At 45.4% G+C, this 13,302-nt stretch overlaps 1 protein-coding gene across 1 annotated transcript in view; it reads right to left on the bottom strand.

Annotated features, from left to right (window-relative positions):
• The window catches only part of LOC309669104 (N-terminal EF-hand calcium-binding protein 1-like), a gene marked incomplete at both ends in the record, with an annotated part of 75,398 nt that extends 65,001 nt beyond the window's left edge, over nt 1-10,397 (bottom strand). The window contains 2 exons of the mRNA XM_082479703.1: nt 5,307-5,331; nt 10,356-10,397. Coding sequence (XP_082335829.1) covers nt 5,307-5,331; nt 10,356-10,397 — 67 coding nt within the window. The remainder of the gene's footprint in view (nt 1-5,306; nt 5,332-10,355) is intronic.
• Nucleotides 10,398-13,302: the final 2,905 nt, after the last annotated feature.

Genomic DNA, 13,302 nt, shown 5'->3' with positions numbered 1-13,302 from the left:
AATCCCTGACACCAGAGGAAGCGATAGGATGCTACTGCTGCACTTGCCTTATTTTAAAGAACCCTTCATTTATGACCCACAGTTTTTTGTCAGGCTAATGTTTGCATGGTTTTAGAGCTGGACAGAAATCCCCAGATCACTGCAATCAACAAGAATTTTTCTACTGCATGCATTATCATGCTATTTTATACAGTTTTAGAATTCTGCATTTAAAAGTGATGCTCCTGCTCTGTATCATGGACATCAGAGGATGCTGAATGAAGACATACAACAGAATGAGAAGATTAGTCTCATCTGACTGTATTTTTCATTTTATAGATTCTCGTTCAATGACATTATAAAAGATATATTTTTTGGAGAGAAAAAAGGCTTTCAGTGAGTGCCTGTTTGAAATGTCAGAGAAAAAAATGAAACCAGACATAAATACGCTGGTTCTGGCATTAATAACATTTTGTTGCTGGTTTGTGCTGGGTGTTTGATATTCAGGTTTGGCCATCTCTGGAGCTCTACTCTTTTTTTGTTTAGTCAATTTTTTATTTTTCCCTCATTTGGTTGCAGTCATTCTTGACTGCCTGCAGCATATTGTTCCTTATGGTTAAGATTTATTTATTTTTGGGGGGGAAAATCTGCTTCTATAGCAGATATTGCCTATGATATTTTCAAATATCTTCTTTTAGGACCTTACAGAATATTTGAGATATAGCTTATACTCAGTGCATTTTCATAACAGCTGAGCTGAATTTGCAAGTCAATGACAGTATCTATATAAAAACCATCTTTTATAAACCCATCATATTAGACCTGCCCTTTTTAGGGCTCCTGCTTGGAGCTGATCTGAGAGTTTGGGGGCAGGAGCTTTAAGTTTGGAACAAGGCCATAATCAAATACCAGTTCTAAACTTGTGGAGGAGAGAGACAGCTGAGAGGTCCTCCCTTTGGAGGACACAGCTGGCGGTCACTCCCTCCTCCCTCCAGGTTTGACTGGATGGCTCTTTTCACACTAGAAAGTGCTAAGGGGAGTTTTAAATGGCAGGGCATGCCATGTTCCCAGAGCAGGAGGGGAGGCTCACGCTGTTCTGGAGCTCACCCTCCAGAACAGGAGGGTGGCTGTTGTGCTGGTGCATACACTCAAGAGCCCACAACCAAGCCACTGGGCTCGGAGTCATTTTTTTTCCACTGTCATAAGAGAATAGATCTGCAGCAGCCAGGCTGCCCCCAAGAAAAAGCTGGGGATGATAAAGTAGGTAGACTCTGAAAAAACGGAAGAGCAACCCTCTTCTTCCCCAGGAGGAAGATGGGAAGAGAAATGATCCCCACCTTGATGCAGGCAAAGGCACAGCACTGCTCTCTAGCTACTTTGTGGTACTCCTTGGCTCTGGTCAGTGTTGAACCATCAGTGTTGAAGCACCTTCCCTCAGCTGAAGGAAGACTGTTACTCTTGCAATATTGAGAGTTGCATTCTTGGTAGATTATTACCTTCTTTTCTTCTTCAATTTCACAGTCAGAATGTTTGTGATTGGATTTCTGCAACACAGCCTATATTTGAATTTCTATTCCTGTGCTAACAGGAAAGAATTATGGCATGAGGCTAAACTAATAGGGCACGTGTCAAACCTGCATGGTCAGGAGGTCTGGGTGACCTTGACCAACAACGGATGTAATTTCATTTGATTGCAAATCACTGCAAGGCTAATGGGGTGCCCCATGTCCCTCTTAGCATATCAGAAGACAAGAGAAACACCTCATGCAGACGAGCACATACAGGTGCTGCAGCCACACGTGCGTGGGGCAACCACTGTTGTCTGTGAGATGAGAGGTAAAAATTTTCTTGATTAGGAAAGAGTGCATTTAGCGGGTCAGCTTCCCACATTTCTTTACACCTTTCCTTGCAGGCTAGGGACAAGATTTTTTGAGAGGAATTTAATGATTTTGATTTTGGTTTAAATAGCAAAAGGAATGAAATAAACGAAGAACATCCCATTTAGCTGGAATTCTTCCAAATGAGTTCTGTGTGAAATCCACATGCTTTCCTTGGAACGCATGGAGTTTTGTAAATTAAACCTGACCAAAATTTCATTTTGACAGGCAAACCTGAAACTTCTCCTTTCCAAAAAGGTCAATGTGCAACATCTCACCTTTATGAAATTGCTTTTTTCCCCTCGGGATTTTCTGTTGCTTTTGTAAATATTATGACCTATGTATTTCTTATAAATGCGATATTCCTTCCCTATGCCTTGTTCTCCCTCAAGAAAATCACATGGCCTTTTCAGTTACGGGAGGAATGTGGGTCTGCTCCATACAGAGCGGAGCTGCTCAGCCATGAAATAAGAACTATAGATAGAGCTTATGAAGCTGATCCTCTCGTGGAAGCTGTGCACAGCTGATAGTTCCAGAAATGGGAGGGTAACAGAATGATATATGTACCTGGGCTGGCAAAGGAAGAAACCACCACCCCAAAAGAAACAACATTTGTACGGCTTCTTTCAAATAGGGGAATGTTTGATAAAGGAGTTTCTTTCAAATAGGGACTGTTTGATAAAGGAATTTCTCAATTAAACCCAGCTATCATAAATTATTGTTGTGTTTTTGAGTAATGGCAATTCAACAGGATCTCATGGCTCTTTTGATCTCTTATTTTATATTGTCTTTGCAAGAATAGTTGTCTTTCTGTGTTGCGGAAGTCTAACCTGAAGTCCCACAGTCCCTAAATTCATAGTAAGACTGCTATCTCCTGTAATACTCCTATTTATCAGCTTGATCCACTTTTGGGGATTTACTTTTTTCTTGCTGTCAAGCAAGTACCTAGTAACGTTTTTGATGATAAATTTTTGGGAGTATTTTATTCTCACAGAGAGAATAAAAAGTGTATGGGAGAACTTAACAGGGGCACGTCACAGACAGTAACACTATTTGTTACTGTAAACCAATACATTTGGTGGCACTGGTGACACTGAAAGTGTAAGTATCCTCGTCATTAACAAAAGCTAATAATCTGTGTTCACAACAGTGTAAACATGTCAGGTAAGTGTTCGCACATCCCATAACCGTTCTGAGAAGGTTCCTCACTTCCCAGCCTTAAAACAAATCTCCTCCCTATTAGTGTGGCACGAGCCTCTGCAGTGCTGGATCGGCAAAGTGGAAGTCCCACGGGCAACTGGCGGTTGAGCAAACACAATTAAGCACGTAAAAGGTTGAAGCCATTTCAAGTTCATGGACTTAAACTAATAGACCTAAAGCGACTGAATGGAGCCACCTTTTTCCCAATAATATGTTGTATAGCATCCATATATAGGTATGAACACCGGTGACCAAAGCCTCTGGGGCTGATGTGGTTTCGTGTTGTTCTGGAACTAGCAAATTTGTCACTGATCGTGTGAGCTGTTTCCCCTATTTTAATAGCCACATAATAAGCTGTGGGGTAACCCCAGTGAGGACTGGAAGCCTTCCTGACTCACCCAAGTGCTGTGGATCCACCAGAGCTGAGACAGAGCATGAGTTCAAAGTCCAGGGCAGGGACAGGGAGCTGCGGGGACTTTTTTGACTCCACAGGGGTGATGACCACTGCTCTGCACCATGCGCTCTGGCTCTCATCGGTCCTCAGGGCAGACAGATAAACATCTATTCCGAACACCACAAGGAGGTCTGTGGGGAACGCCAGCAGAGCTTGGCTGTGGTTGGCACGTAGCTAAGCTGGAAAGGCACTGCTGAAGGGGAAGATCCTTCTCCTCCCCATCCCAGCCCTCACGTTGGGATTCAACTTGCCTCATCACTGCCCTTGCAAGGCACTGGCAGACTGACTGAGGGAGATAAGAGAAACAATACCAAAAAAACTCTCACAGTGATGGATTTTGTGGCTCCTGAGTTCCCTGAAGGAGCCTGCCATGGTGTCGTGGGAAGTGCCAGTTGCCATACACAGGCTGGGGCAGAAATCCACAGGCGGAGGTGGGCTGTGGGGTGGGATTGCCTTCTCAGCAACAGTAAACAGTTATTCAACAGGCTCAGCTATACCATCAGACTGTCTGGTAGCCCCTTGCTGTCCAACAGTTCTTCCTTGAAAGTTATTCTCTCTGATTTTCTCAGTGGTCTCAATTTGCCTTCAGATACCTGTTGTGGTTTGGAACTTACTGAACGGAAGATCGGTTCTGTTTTACCTCAAACCAGGACAATACCTGAATGTATATTTTATCAAACTTGCATAATACCTGTTTTCTGAGGATTGATTGGGAATTGCTTGCCAGGGTTAAACCTGTCTGAGCTGTGGGTTTGACCTTGTTCCATGCCTCCAGGAAAAGACCGAAGTCTGGCCCACACCTCTGCATGACGTTGCACCTCCCTTCTTCCCATACTTCAGTATTACAGTGCTAAATAATTGCAAGCTTGTGTTTTCTTCTCCTCCTGTAAGATCTAAATTTGGTTATCTGAGTTAAGTATAAGTACTATTATGGTAAATGCAGAGCTACAGAAGCCCTTCATAGCCTCAAACATACCGAATCTCACACTCTGTGTGACACAGGGACATGGTAGCGGCTTCATTTCTCTGCTGGGGTATGTGGCACAAAAATGACAATGCAACCGGTTCAAAATTGCGCAGCAATTCTGAGATGGGAAAAGGAGTTAAAGTCAGGTTCAAGACCATGACTATGCATACCAGCAGAAAAAAAAATCCAGTGGTTGCCCCTGTAGTCCTTACAGCAAGGACCGTCCCCTGCTGAGGCCAAACTGGAGCATCTGTGAAGCCTTACAGTACTATGCTCCGAATTCTGGAATTTAAACAAGAGAAAAAGTATATGGGGAAGGAAAAACAGTCAGTAGGCATGAGGGCAAAACTTTTGATTAGGAACATAATAAAAACCTCATTACTTTTGTGTTATAAATATGTGAGTAACAGTCAAGGCTTTATTCTGCCGACCGACATGCTGAACAAATACATAACTGCCAAATGGAGGAAGCAAGTCTGACTGCTGGATATAGCCTATGGTGTTTATAAAAAGTAATAAGCTGGAACTACTAACAAGTATTTCAAACCTTCTTGTGAACACAATGTCACTAAGAAAACACCCACGTGCACCCAAAGTGCAAATCAAACACACATGCCAAATTGTGAAAGCACAAGATCTGCCCTTAAAGAACCCACAGGATGAACCAGTGCACAACAAAATGCAGTGCATTGAACCCATAGAAAACACAAAATGATATGAGGGATGGCTGGTTTTCTTGTTAGGATGTTTAAAACATGACTTAAAATGCTGAATCAATGATGGATTTTTTTTTTCCAAAGGGAGGGGGAAGACACATGATCAGCCTTACCATTCTTGTCTGCTCTTCTTAATATCTAAACAAAAAGAGAGAGAGAACAGAATCACTTTTCTTTTTTTTTTTTTTAATGGATTAATAGCACACAATGCTGTATTCAGTGGGCATTTATAGTTTGAGCTCTACATCATATTTTCACAAGGCTGCATAAAATTCGAAAGCTCTTCGTGTGTCTCCATCCTTCCTCAGAGTATTGCTTTTTTTTAACTCCTCCTGTGCTGTGTGGACTGAAAAACAAGACCCTAATAAGAACCAGCTTTATTTTTGAGTTCGTGCATGGCTTATAGGGATCATCTTTAGGCACAAAACCTGATACCATATGGCTCCCATGATACTGGATTCGGGGTTGAGAGAAGTGGTTTCAAGAAGCAGAGCGAGGATGATAGCTGGGAGGGGGCGCTGAGCATCTGAGATGGTGAGAAAGACTCAGGGTTTGTGTGGGTGGGGGAAGCAAAGGGATAAGTCAGGAGAGGGGCCGGGTGGCACGAAGGGATCAGACTGGGTGTGGGAGGCAGTGAGATCAGCTGTGTGGGAGCAAATTTGAGGATTGCTCTGATAGGGAGTAGAAAACAGACAGAGAAGGAAGGGGAGAGGGAAAGCGTAGAGGTTTATGAGGTGGGAAGGGAAGGGCAGCGCGGGGGTGCTGCTGCGGATCCTCCCCTGCGGTACTTCTGCCATCCCACCTGTACGTGACCCCAGCTAACCCTCAGCTAACCCTCCCCATGTGCAGGTCTGCCTCCTCTCCCCACTGCAAACGCCACCGGCCGGAGGAGCTCTTTAAATACACAGGAGAGAGTCTGGGACTCCTCGTGCAAAGCGCGAGAAGAGGATGCCGAGGGGTGCATCCTGCGTGGAGAGGTGGCAGAACCTTCCAGGCCCAGCACTGCCACCGGTGGGGGGGCCCAGCACCTGGTGACACTCCGGCGTGCCCGCCTGTGCCTGCTGGAATCCCACCGCAGGTACCACCACGTTAGTGCACGCTTTGAAGGAAGGATCAGGGATAGGGAGTGGAAGCGATAGAGGGTCTCTCCTCCAGTTTCTTTGTTCCCTGCTCTCTGGATGAGGTGTTTTTGCTGTGGCGTGGGTCACCATGTGACACTTCAGACATGTACAATTGCCGTCCGTTGTCACCCTGCTATGTTTCCAGAGATAGCCCCCATAGTTACTTCAGCCTGAACTGCAATGGGGAGTTGTCCAGGCAACGCTATAATAAGTTTAGGCAAGGGAAGAAAGCAAATCTTCCGAATATAGTTTCTATTGCTGCTATGAATATCACTAAAGTAGAGACTTTCAAAATGGGCATATACATTTTTGAGAGCTGACAGCAATGGAAACGTTCTCCAGTTTGATAAGCTGCTAGTAGTATTTAAACAGCTTGTCCAGCACATGCCATAACTGCTCTGCTCCTAGAGGTGAAACCAAATGAGATCCAGGCGCCAAGCTCTGTTGGAGCATCTTCACGACTGTATTCTGCAGGGTGGGGTTGGCGGGCAACTAACAGAACTGTGAGCCACATCCAGGACTTCACTGATGGTGCCTAAGTTGAACTTTGCATTGGACCTAGTTTACAGCACATAAAGTATGAAATAAACTTAGTAAGATGAAATCTTTCCTCCCTATATATACAAATAAATAATACGTTGTGACTCAATTTGCAGAGTGAGGACTGGACCGTTTAGGGGTTTTAAATTTTTACTCTTAAACTGGAAATTTTCTCCTAATGAGAACAAAAGACTAAATGCGGAGCAAAGGAAAGATCATTAAAAGCATTATTAGAACAAAATAAGAAATCTTTGTACAATCTTTAACGGGTAAAATACAATTCTAGATTCCTGGCAGGTTTGGCTGGATTTTTGGGGGAACTGTTTTTGGTCTTCCTCCTGTCTCGTTGGCAAGCAGCCTTGTTTCCTTTTTGTGTGACCTGAAGGACGGGTCAGTCTGTTTGTCAAGGGACCCACCTCCGTGCTACCTGTAGGACTTGGTGCTGCTCTGGAGTTAGGAACTATATGTTACCAGACGGCAAAACCAGTGTGCTGAAAAGTTTTGCAGGTTTTCACCTGGAGGTGGAGAGATCTGTGAAATTTGGGGAGGGTGAAGAAACACAGCGCTCTGAGATCTAACGGCTTTCTTCTGCCCAGTTCCACCTGGTGAAAGGGAACAGCGGGTGCCCCCGGGCAGATGGATACCAAAGGGGCCAGCGCTGAAATCCCGCTGCTCGCCTCGCAGGTGCCTGGGCTGAGCTGCACGTCTGATGGGAAAGAGCAAGGTGTGCTTCAGCGAGCTGATAAATACGCCCAGCGTGGACCCAAGCAATATGAACCGATGACCGATGACTTGTGCCACGGGCAGCAAGGGCCCGTCCAGACCCACAGAGGTGTTACAGCCACAGCAGGTGACGCAGCCCACACCTTGGGCAAGACTCCTACGTGAGCAAGAGCGCCGCTGGCTGCTCGGGGCGGGCTTATGGATGTATAGGGCTAGGACAGCTGCAGGAGCGGAGTTTCAAGCAACTAGAAGCGCCCCATAAATACGGGTGAAGGATGGCAAAAGTTTCTGCCTAAGTAATTTTTCTTTTTTCTTTTAAAATTAATTTTAATTAATTAAATCGCATGTATTTATTAATTAATTAATTATTATTTAAAATTTGGATTAACTAATTATTAATTTTTTTTAACCCCAAATTGAAAGAAATGTTAAAATCCTTTGGGTGCTTGATAGGGACTTTGACACAAGACCAGGGAGGAGGTTGCCTTAGAAGTCAGGTATCGCCCCCATTAGGTCTCTGACTATCTCCCAGTGGGACCAGGACCTCAGCGCCTTGCCCTTTCCGGGCAGGCTTACAGCCAGGCTCTTGCTGCCTGGTCTAATTTACGGTTATATATATGTGTTTATACAGGTGGAGGTACTTCACTAAGGGGGAATCGCAAAGCTGCACACCCCCAGATATCTATGACGTGAGTGTACTCTCACAGCAGGAAGAACCCCCAGAGTCCAGTCCCCGCTTTGAAGTGGGCAGAGACTAAGTTTGAATTTAAGGTTTTCCTCCAGATGTGAGAGCAGCACTACAGCTGCAGCCCCCCTCTCTCTTCTTCACCAGCTTTGTGAAAGGCGTCTGCTTTTCTATAAATATGAACCTGACACTGGTTTAAGAAATAGCTGAAAAGTAAACAAATAATTTTCATTTAATATTTATTTTCTTTGTGTGAAATCAGAAGTTTTCATTTTATCAGATATTCTGACCATGTGCGGTTTCCTAACCCAGTGTGCTGAGTTAAACTGGGCAGTTGGCTCCATTTAATGTTTTTTAACTCTTTCCTGGCAACTTGGGTTTCTCTTCTGTCTTTGTGATGTATGCCTGTAATTCTCCTGTTTCTCTTACAAGTGGTATTTATGAGACAAAAAAGCTGCATTTCCAATATACACTTGAATGGAAATAATAAAAGTCAACAAAGAGTCTAATTTAAATGATTTCTCATGGAAGCTAGAAAAATAAGGAGATGAGCAGATGGGGGCTGCCTTGAAATGATTTGAGGAAAAAGACTGGGGAAGTTAGTGTGGCACATTAGAGAAAACACCAGGATAAAGGGTCCTTTAATATAGAACATGTCATTTCCAGCTGATATTGTGGACTAACACCAGTATAAAAGTTGGTTTGAAGTAGATCAGAGTTGGTAGCAGAGATGGTCTGCAGCTTTGTAGGTCTCATCAAGGACAGGGGATACTTTAGAGACCTTTGGGTGGGAGTTTGCCTTTTATCGGGACTTGCCTTGGATCAAAGAAACACTGTGCTGGGCAAGGTTAGACAAAAAACTTGACAGCTATGTCTTGTGAGATGCTGAGCCCTTGGTGATGGTCTGGCACAGCACCCCTGAGGGGAAGGATGGCAGGGTGCACAGGAGGGCACCTCGCTGGGATCCCCCTCAAGGGCTGAGGGGTTCAGGGTTAATCTGCACATCAACCCCGGACATCTCAAACCCATCAGGGTCTAATGGTACAGGAGGGAGCCTGCACAGTTTGGGAAAAAAAAAAAACAACTTTTGCAGCACAAGAAACTCTTCAGTGAAAAGCCCAGAAAAAAAAAGAAAATAATAAAAATCCAAGCAATGTATTTTGAAAAGTGACAGCGTTTTCACCCAGCGCCTTTCCTAACCACCCCAAACGGCTAACCTGCACCCCCTTGGATGCAAACTCAATGCCCTCATTAACATTTTAAACGGTAAAACCAGTTTAAAATAAGGGAAGGGGAAAGGGAAGGGGAAAGGGAAGGGGAAGGGGAAGGGGAAGGGGAAGGGGAAGGGGAAGGGGAAGGGAAGGGAAGGGAAGGGAAGGGAAGGGAAGGGAAGGGAAGGGAAGGGAAGGGAAGGGAAGGGAAGGGAAGGGAAGGGAAGGGAAGGGAAGGGAAGGGAAGGGAAGGGAAGGGAAGGGAAGGGAAGGGAAGGGAAGGGAAGGGAAGGGAAGGGAAGGGAAGGGAAGGGAAGGGAAGGGAAGGGAAGGGAAGGGAAGGGAAGGGAAGGGAAGGGAAGGGAAGGGAAGGGGAAAGGGGAAAGGGGAAGGGGAAAGGGGAAGGGGAAGGGGAAGGGGAAGGGGAAGGGGAAGGGGAAGGGGAAGGGGAAGGGGAAGGGGAAGGGGAAGGGGAAGGGGAAGGGGAAGGGGAAGAGAAGGGAAAGGGAAAGGGAAAGGGAAAGGGAAAGGGAAAGGGAAAGGGAAAGGGAAAGGGAAAGGGAAAGGGAAAGGGAAAGGGAAAGGGAAAGGGAAAGGGAAAGGGAAAGGGAAAGGGAAAGGGAAAGGGAAAGGGAAAGACCCGCTGCCTCACTGGGCTTCACACCCTTCCACCCAGGGAAGAAATCACGGCTCCAGAAGAAAAAAAAACATAAAAAGAAAGAAAAGGGGGGAAAAAAGGAAAAAAAAAAAAAGACAAGAAAAAAAAGGCAAAACAGGAAAAAAAGACGCCCCGGCCCCGTACCCCTCCTTCCCCCCCCAGACGCTTGCAGTTGCTGTCTGTGCTGGAGGGAAGGCTTCATGTGAAGGATGCCACGTACTCACATCGCGGAAGATGCGCAGCCCCGCTCCCAGCTCCGCCGCCATCCGCCCGCCGCAGCCGCCGACACCGCCCGCAGCGGCGGCGGGGCCGAGGGGCGGTCCGCACCCCCCACTCCCCCACCCCCCCGGCCCCGCCGCCGCCCCCCGGCCCCGGGGAGGGATGCTTTGCCTGCGGGCTGCGTTCTGCAAAAGCACCCGGGCTTGAAAATAAGGTCCCCGAATATAATATACCCCTCAAAGTGGCCTGTGGGGGCCTGGGAGTGCTGGTGGTTTTTTGGGGGGGAGCAAGCGGGGAGGTGTGCGATGGGGCAGGAGTGGGGTCTGTGGGGTGAGAGCAGGTGAGGAGGACGGCGGGGTGAGGGGGAGAGTAGGTCCGAGGGAAGCTCCCCCCCGTGTTATTTCACACCCATGCCAAGAGGTTATTACATGGACATCATAACGGGGGCTTTGTCTTTGTTCTCCCACCACACACCACAATTGCAATTCTATATCACAATAATATTACATATTATACTTCATATATTATATTGTTATCATAGAATCTTAGAATGGTTTAGGTTGGAAGGGACTTTAAAGACCATCTAGTTCCAACCCCCCTGCCATGGGCAGGGGCACCTCCCACTAGACCAGGTTGCTCAAAGCCCCATCCAGCCTGGCCTTGGACACCTCCAGGGATGGGGCATCCACAGCTTCCCTGGGCAACCTGTTCCAGTGTCTCACCACCCTAAGAAGAAAGAATTTCTTCCTAACATCTAATCCGAATCTACCCTCTTTTGGTTTAAAACCGTTACCCCTCATCCTGTCGCTACACTCCCTGATAACGGGTCCCTCCCCAGCTTTCCTGTAGGCCCCCTTTAGATACTGGACACCTTCTATCATATTAGGAACGTCAGAGCGGCATTTTTACTTTAAAACACCTTCATGTATGAAAAGCCTTGGCTGTGGTGGGACTTGCTGTGCGTAGGTGTTCCTGTTTCTTTCACCTTCCTTTCCACATTTCAAAAGAAAGCCTGAGAGAGGGGAAAGAGAATCTTCCAAAAGGAAAGACAAGGCATTTCACAGGGGGAGAAAAATTTTATCTGACTTGCTAAAGATGGCTTGAAAAAGAGAAGGGAAAATCGTCTCAGGCTATTTGTTTTTTGCTTTTTAATAATAATGAAAATAATTTCTTTAATCTGATTTTTACGATGGAAGTATGGGTATGTATTTCCTTCCAGCGAAAGAAAAGAAAAAAAAAGTCCAAAGGGTGTCTCAAGAGCCAGGAGGGTGAGTGGAGGTAAGGAGAAGCTTCTTTAGACTGTAGAAGGACTTGTTTCTGTTAACTTATAACAAAAACACCACCGCCAACAACAATAATTTACCTATTTAACTTTATTGACTGATTACTATCTTGGAATGAAAAGACTGCTGTTGAAGAACCAGTATCTTTCCCCTTTGATTAGTCACATTCGCTGTGAATATTTTGTTTGCCTAGAGAAATCTTAAAACCGTAAGAAAAAAATGGTGTAATCCTGATATTTTTAGGGCTAAAATTAAATCATAAGAAGCAAAAATAACTCATAGACCTTTTATTATATGAGAAAGCATTATTTCCATTATTAAAAATCTTATTTGCAAATCACCTTTGCATGACATAGGAACGTGAAAGTACTGTGTAAGTAGTCACATTTAGAGAATTTAGTTTTCAGGTTCAGATGAGCAAACAAATCTGAGTAGAGTATATGCGTAACTTACTGGTGATACTTTTTTATACTGCTTTAAAGTTATTTGAAGTCATATCTCAATTTTAACAACACAAGCAGGGGGAAAGCTCTGCATTTTACCAGCTGCCCTATTCATTCGATGTTTTCCCTCTGTCTCTGAGCAAGAGGCTGTGAGGTGGAGAGGAGAACGCGCCGCGTGGTTCCCGGTGATGTGGGAGTACTGGTATGGTACTTGCTGCCTTAATGGGAGGATGATGGCTTTGTAAAATAGCCAGGTGAGGCGAGCAGAGGTCAGGACTCAGTGATACTCTCCCTTCTGCGGCCGCAGACCCATGCTGCTCATCATCTGTTACAAGAAATAAAGTTGTTTCGTGTGCGGATGAGGATAAAACCTGAGTGCCTGCTCTTTTTCTTGCCGCGTGTCAAATCATTAAACTTTTATTTGGAAATCAGCCTACTGTACCAACATCTTCACTCATGTGAAATGAAGTGGTCAGCCAGTATTTAATGATTTTGCCCTTTTATCTGGGACAAAAAAAAACCCAAACAAATGAAAAGTGGCAGTAAGAACTACTTTACACTTACTGTGCAGTGGGCTGTGCAACAAGAGCCATCGACGCTGAGGGAGATAGACGGCAAAGCTGCCTTTTGACTGAGGAAACGCAAGCTGCCCAATGGTCTAATCAAGTTTCTAAATCACTCCATGATGGTGAGCTATGCGTGTTGCCTCTAAATACAGGAAAAACACTATGTCATGCTTATGTCAAAATACAACCTTTCCAGCAGAACACTTGCACGCTCAGGTACCCCATGGGTCTGTAGGGAAAAAGTATTATTTGCCCTTGGCTAAGGAAATGGATCTGCTTTATGGTGTTTTTTTCGCCGCAGGAGTTGAATGGTACCTATGTAAAGAGTTGAGTCAGCGTAACACGATATCTCCCTTCAGCTCTCAAAACATGCTGTTTTGCCACGGTTTGACCACCTGGTCTGGTGCTCTGTAGGCCAACCCCAAAGCAGCCTCTGGTTTGAGTACTCAAGGGCTGTCCTCTGTAACAGCTTCCACGTGACTTTTCTTGATCATAAGCTGTGAAACCAGAGAAATTTCAGAGTTAGTATGTGTGTGGCTGTGGCTTGTTATATAAGCAACAACAGAGGATGCTAGAGGCCACCTTCCTCTTCCATCACCTTGTGTCTTGCGCATGGAGTAATCTGATCCAAGTGAGGAGCCGGTATCTTTACGGCTCCAT

The sequence above is a fragment of the Vanellus vanellus genome, assembly GCF_965231255.1.
Source record: "Vanellus vanellus genome assembly, chromosome: 2".
Classification (NCBI taxonomy): domain Eukaryota; kingdom Metazoa; phylum Chordata; class Aves; order Charadriiformes; family Charadriidae; genus Vanellus; species Vanellus vanellus.
This window is presented reverse-complemented; position numbering and strand designations above follow the sequence as displayed.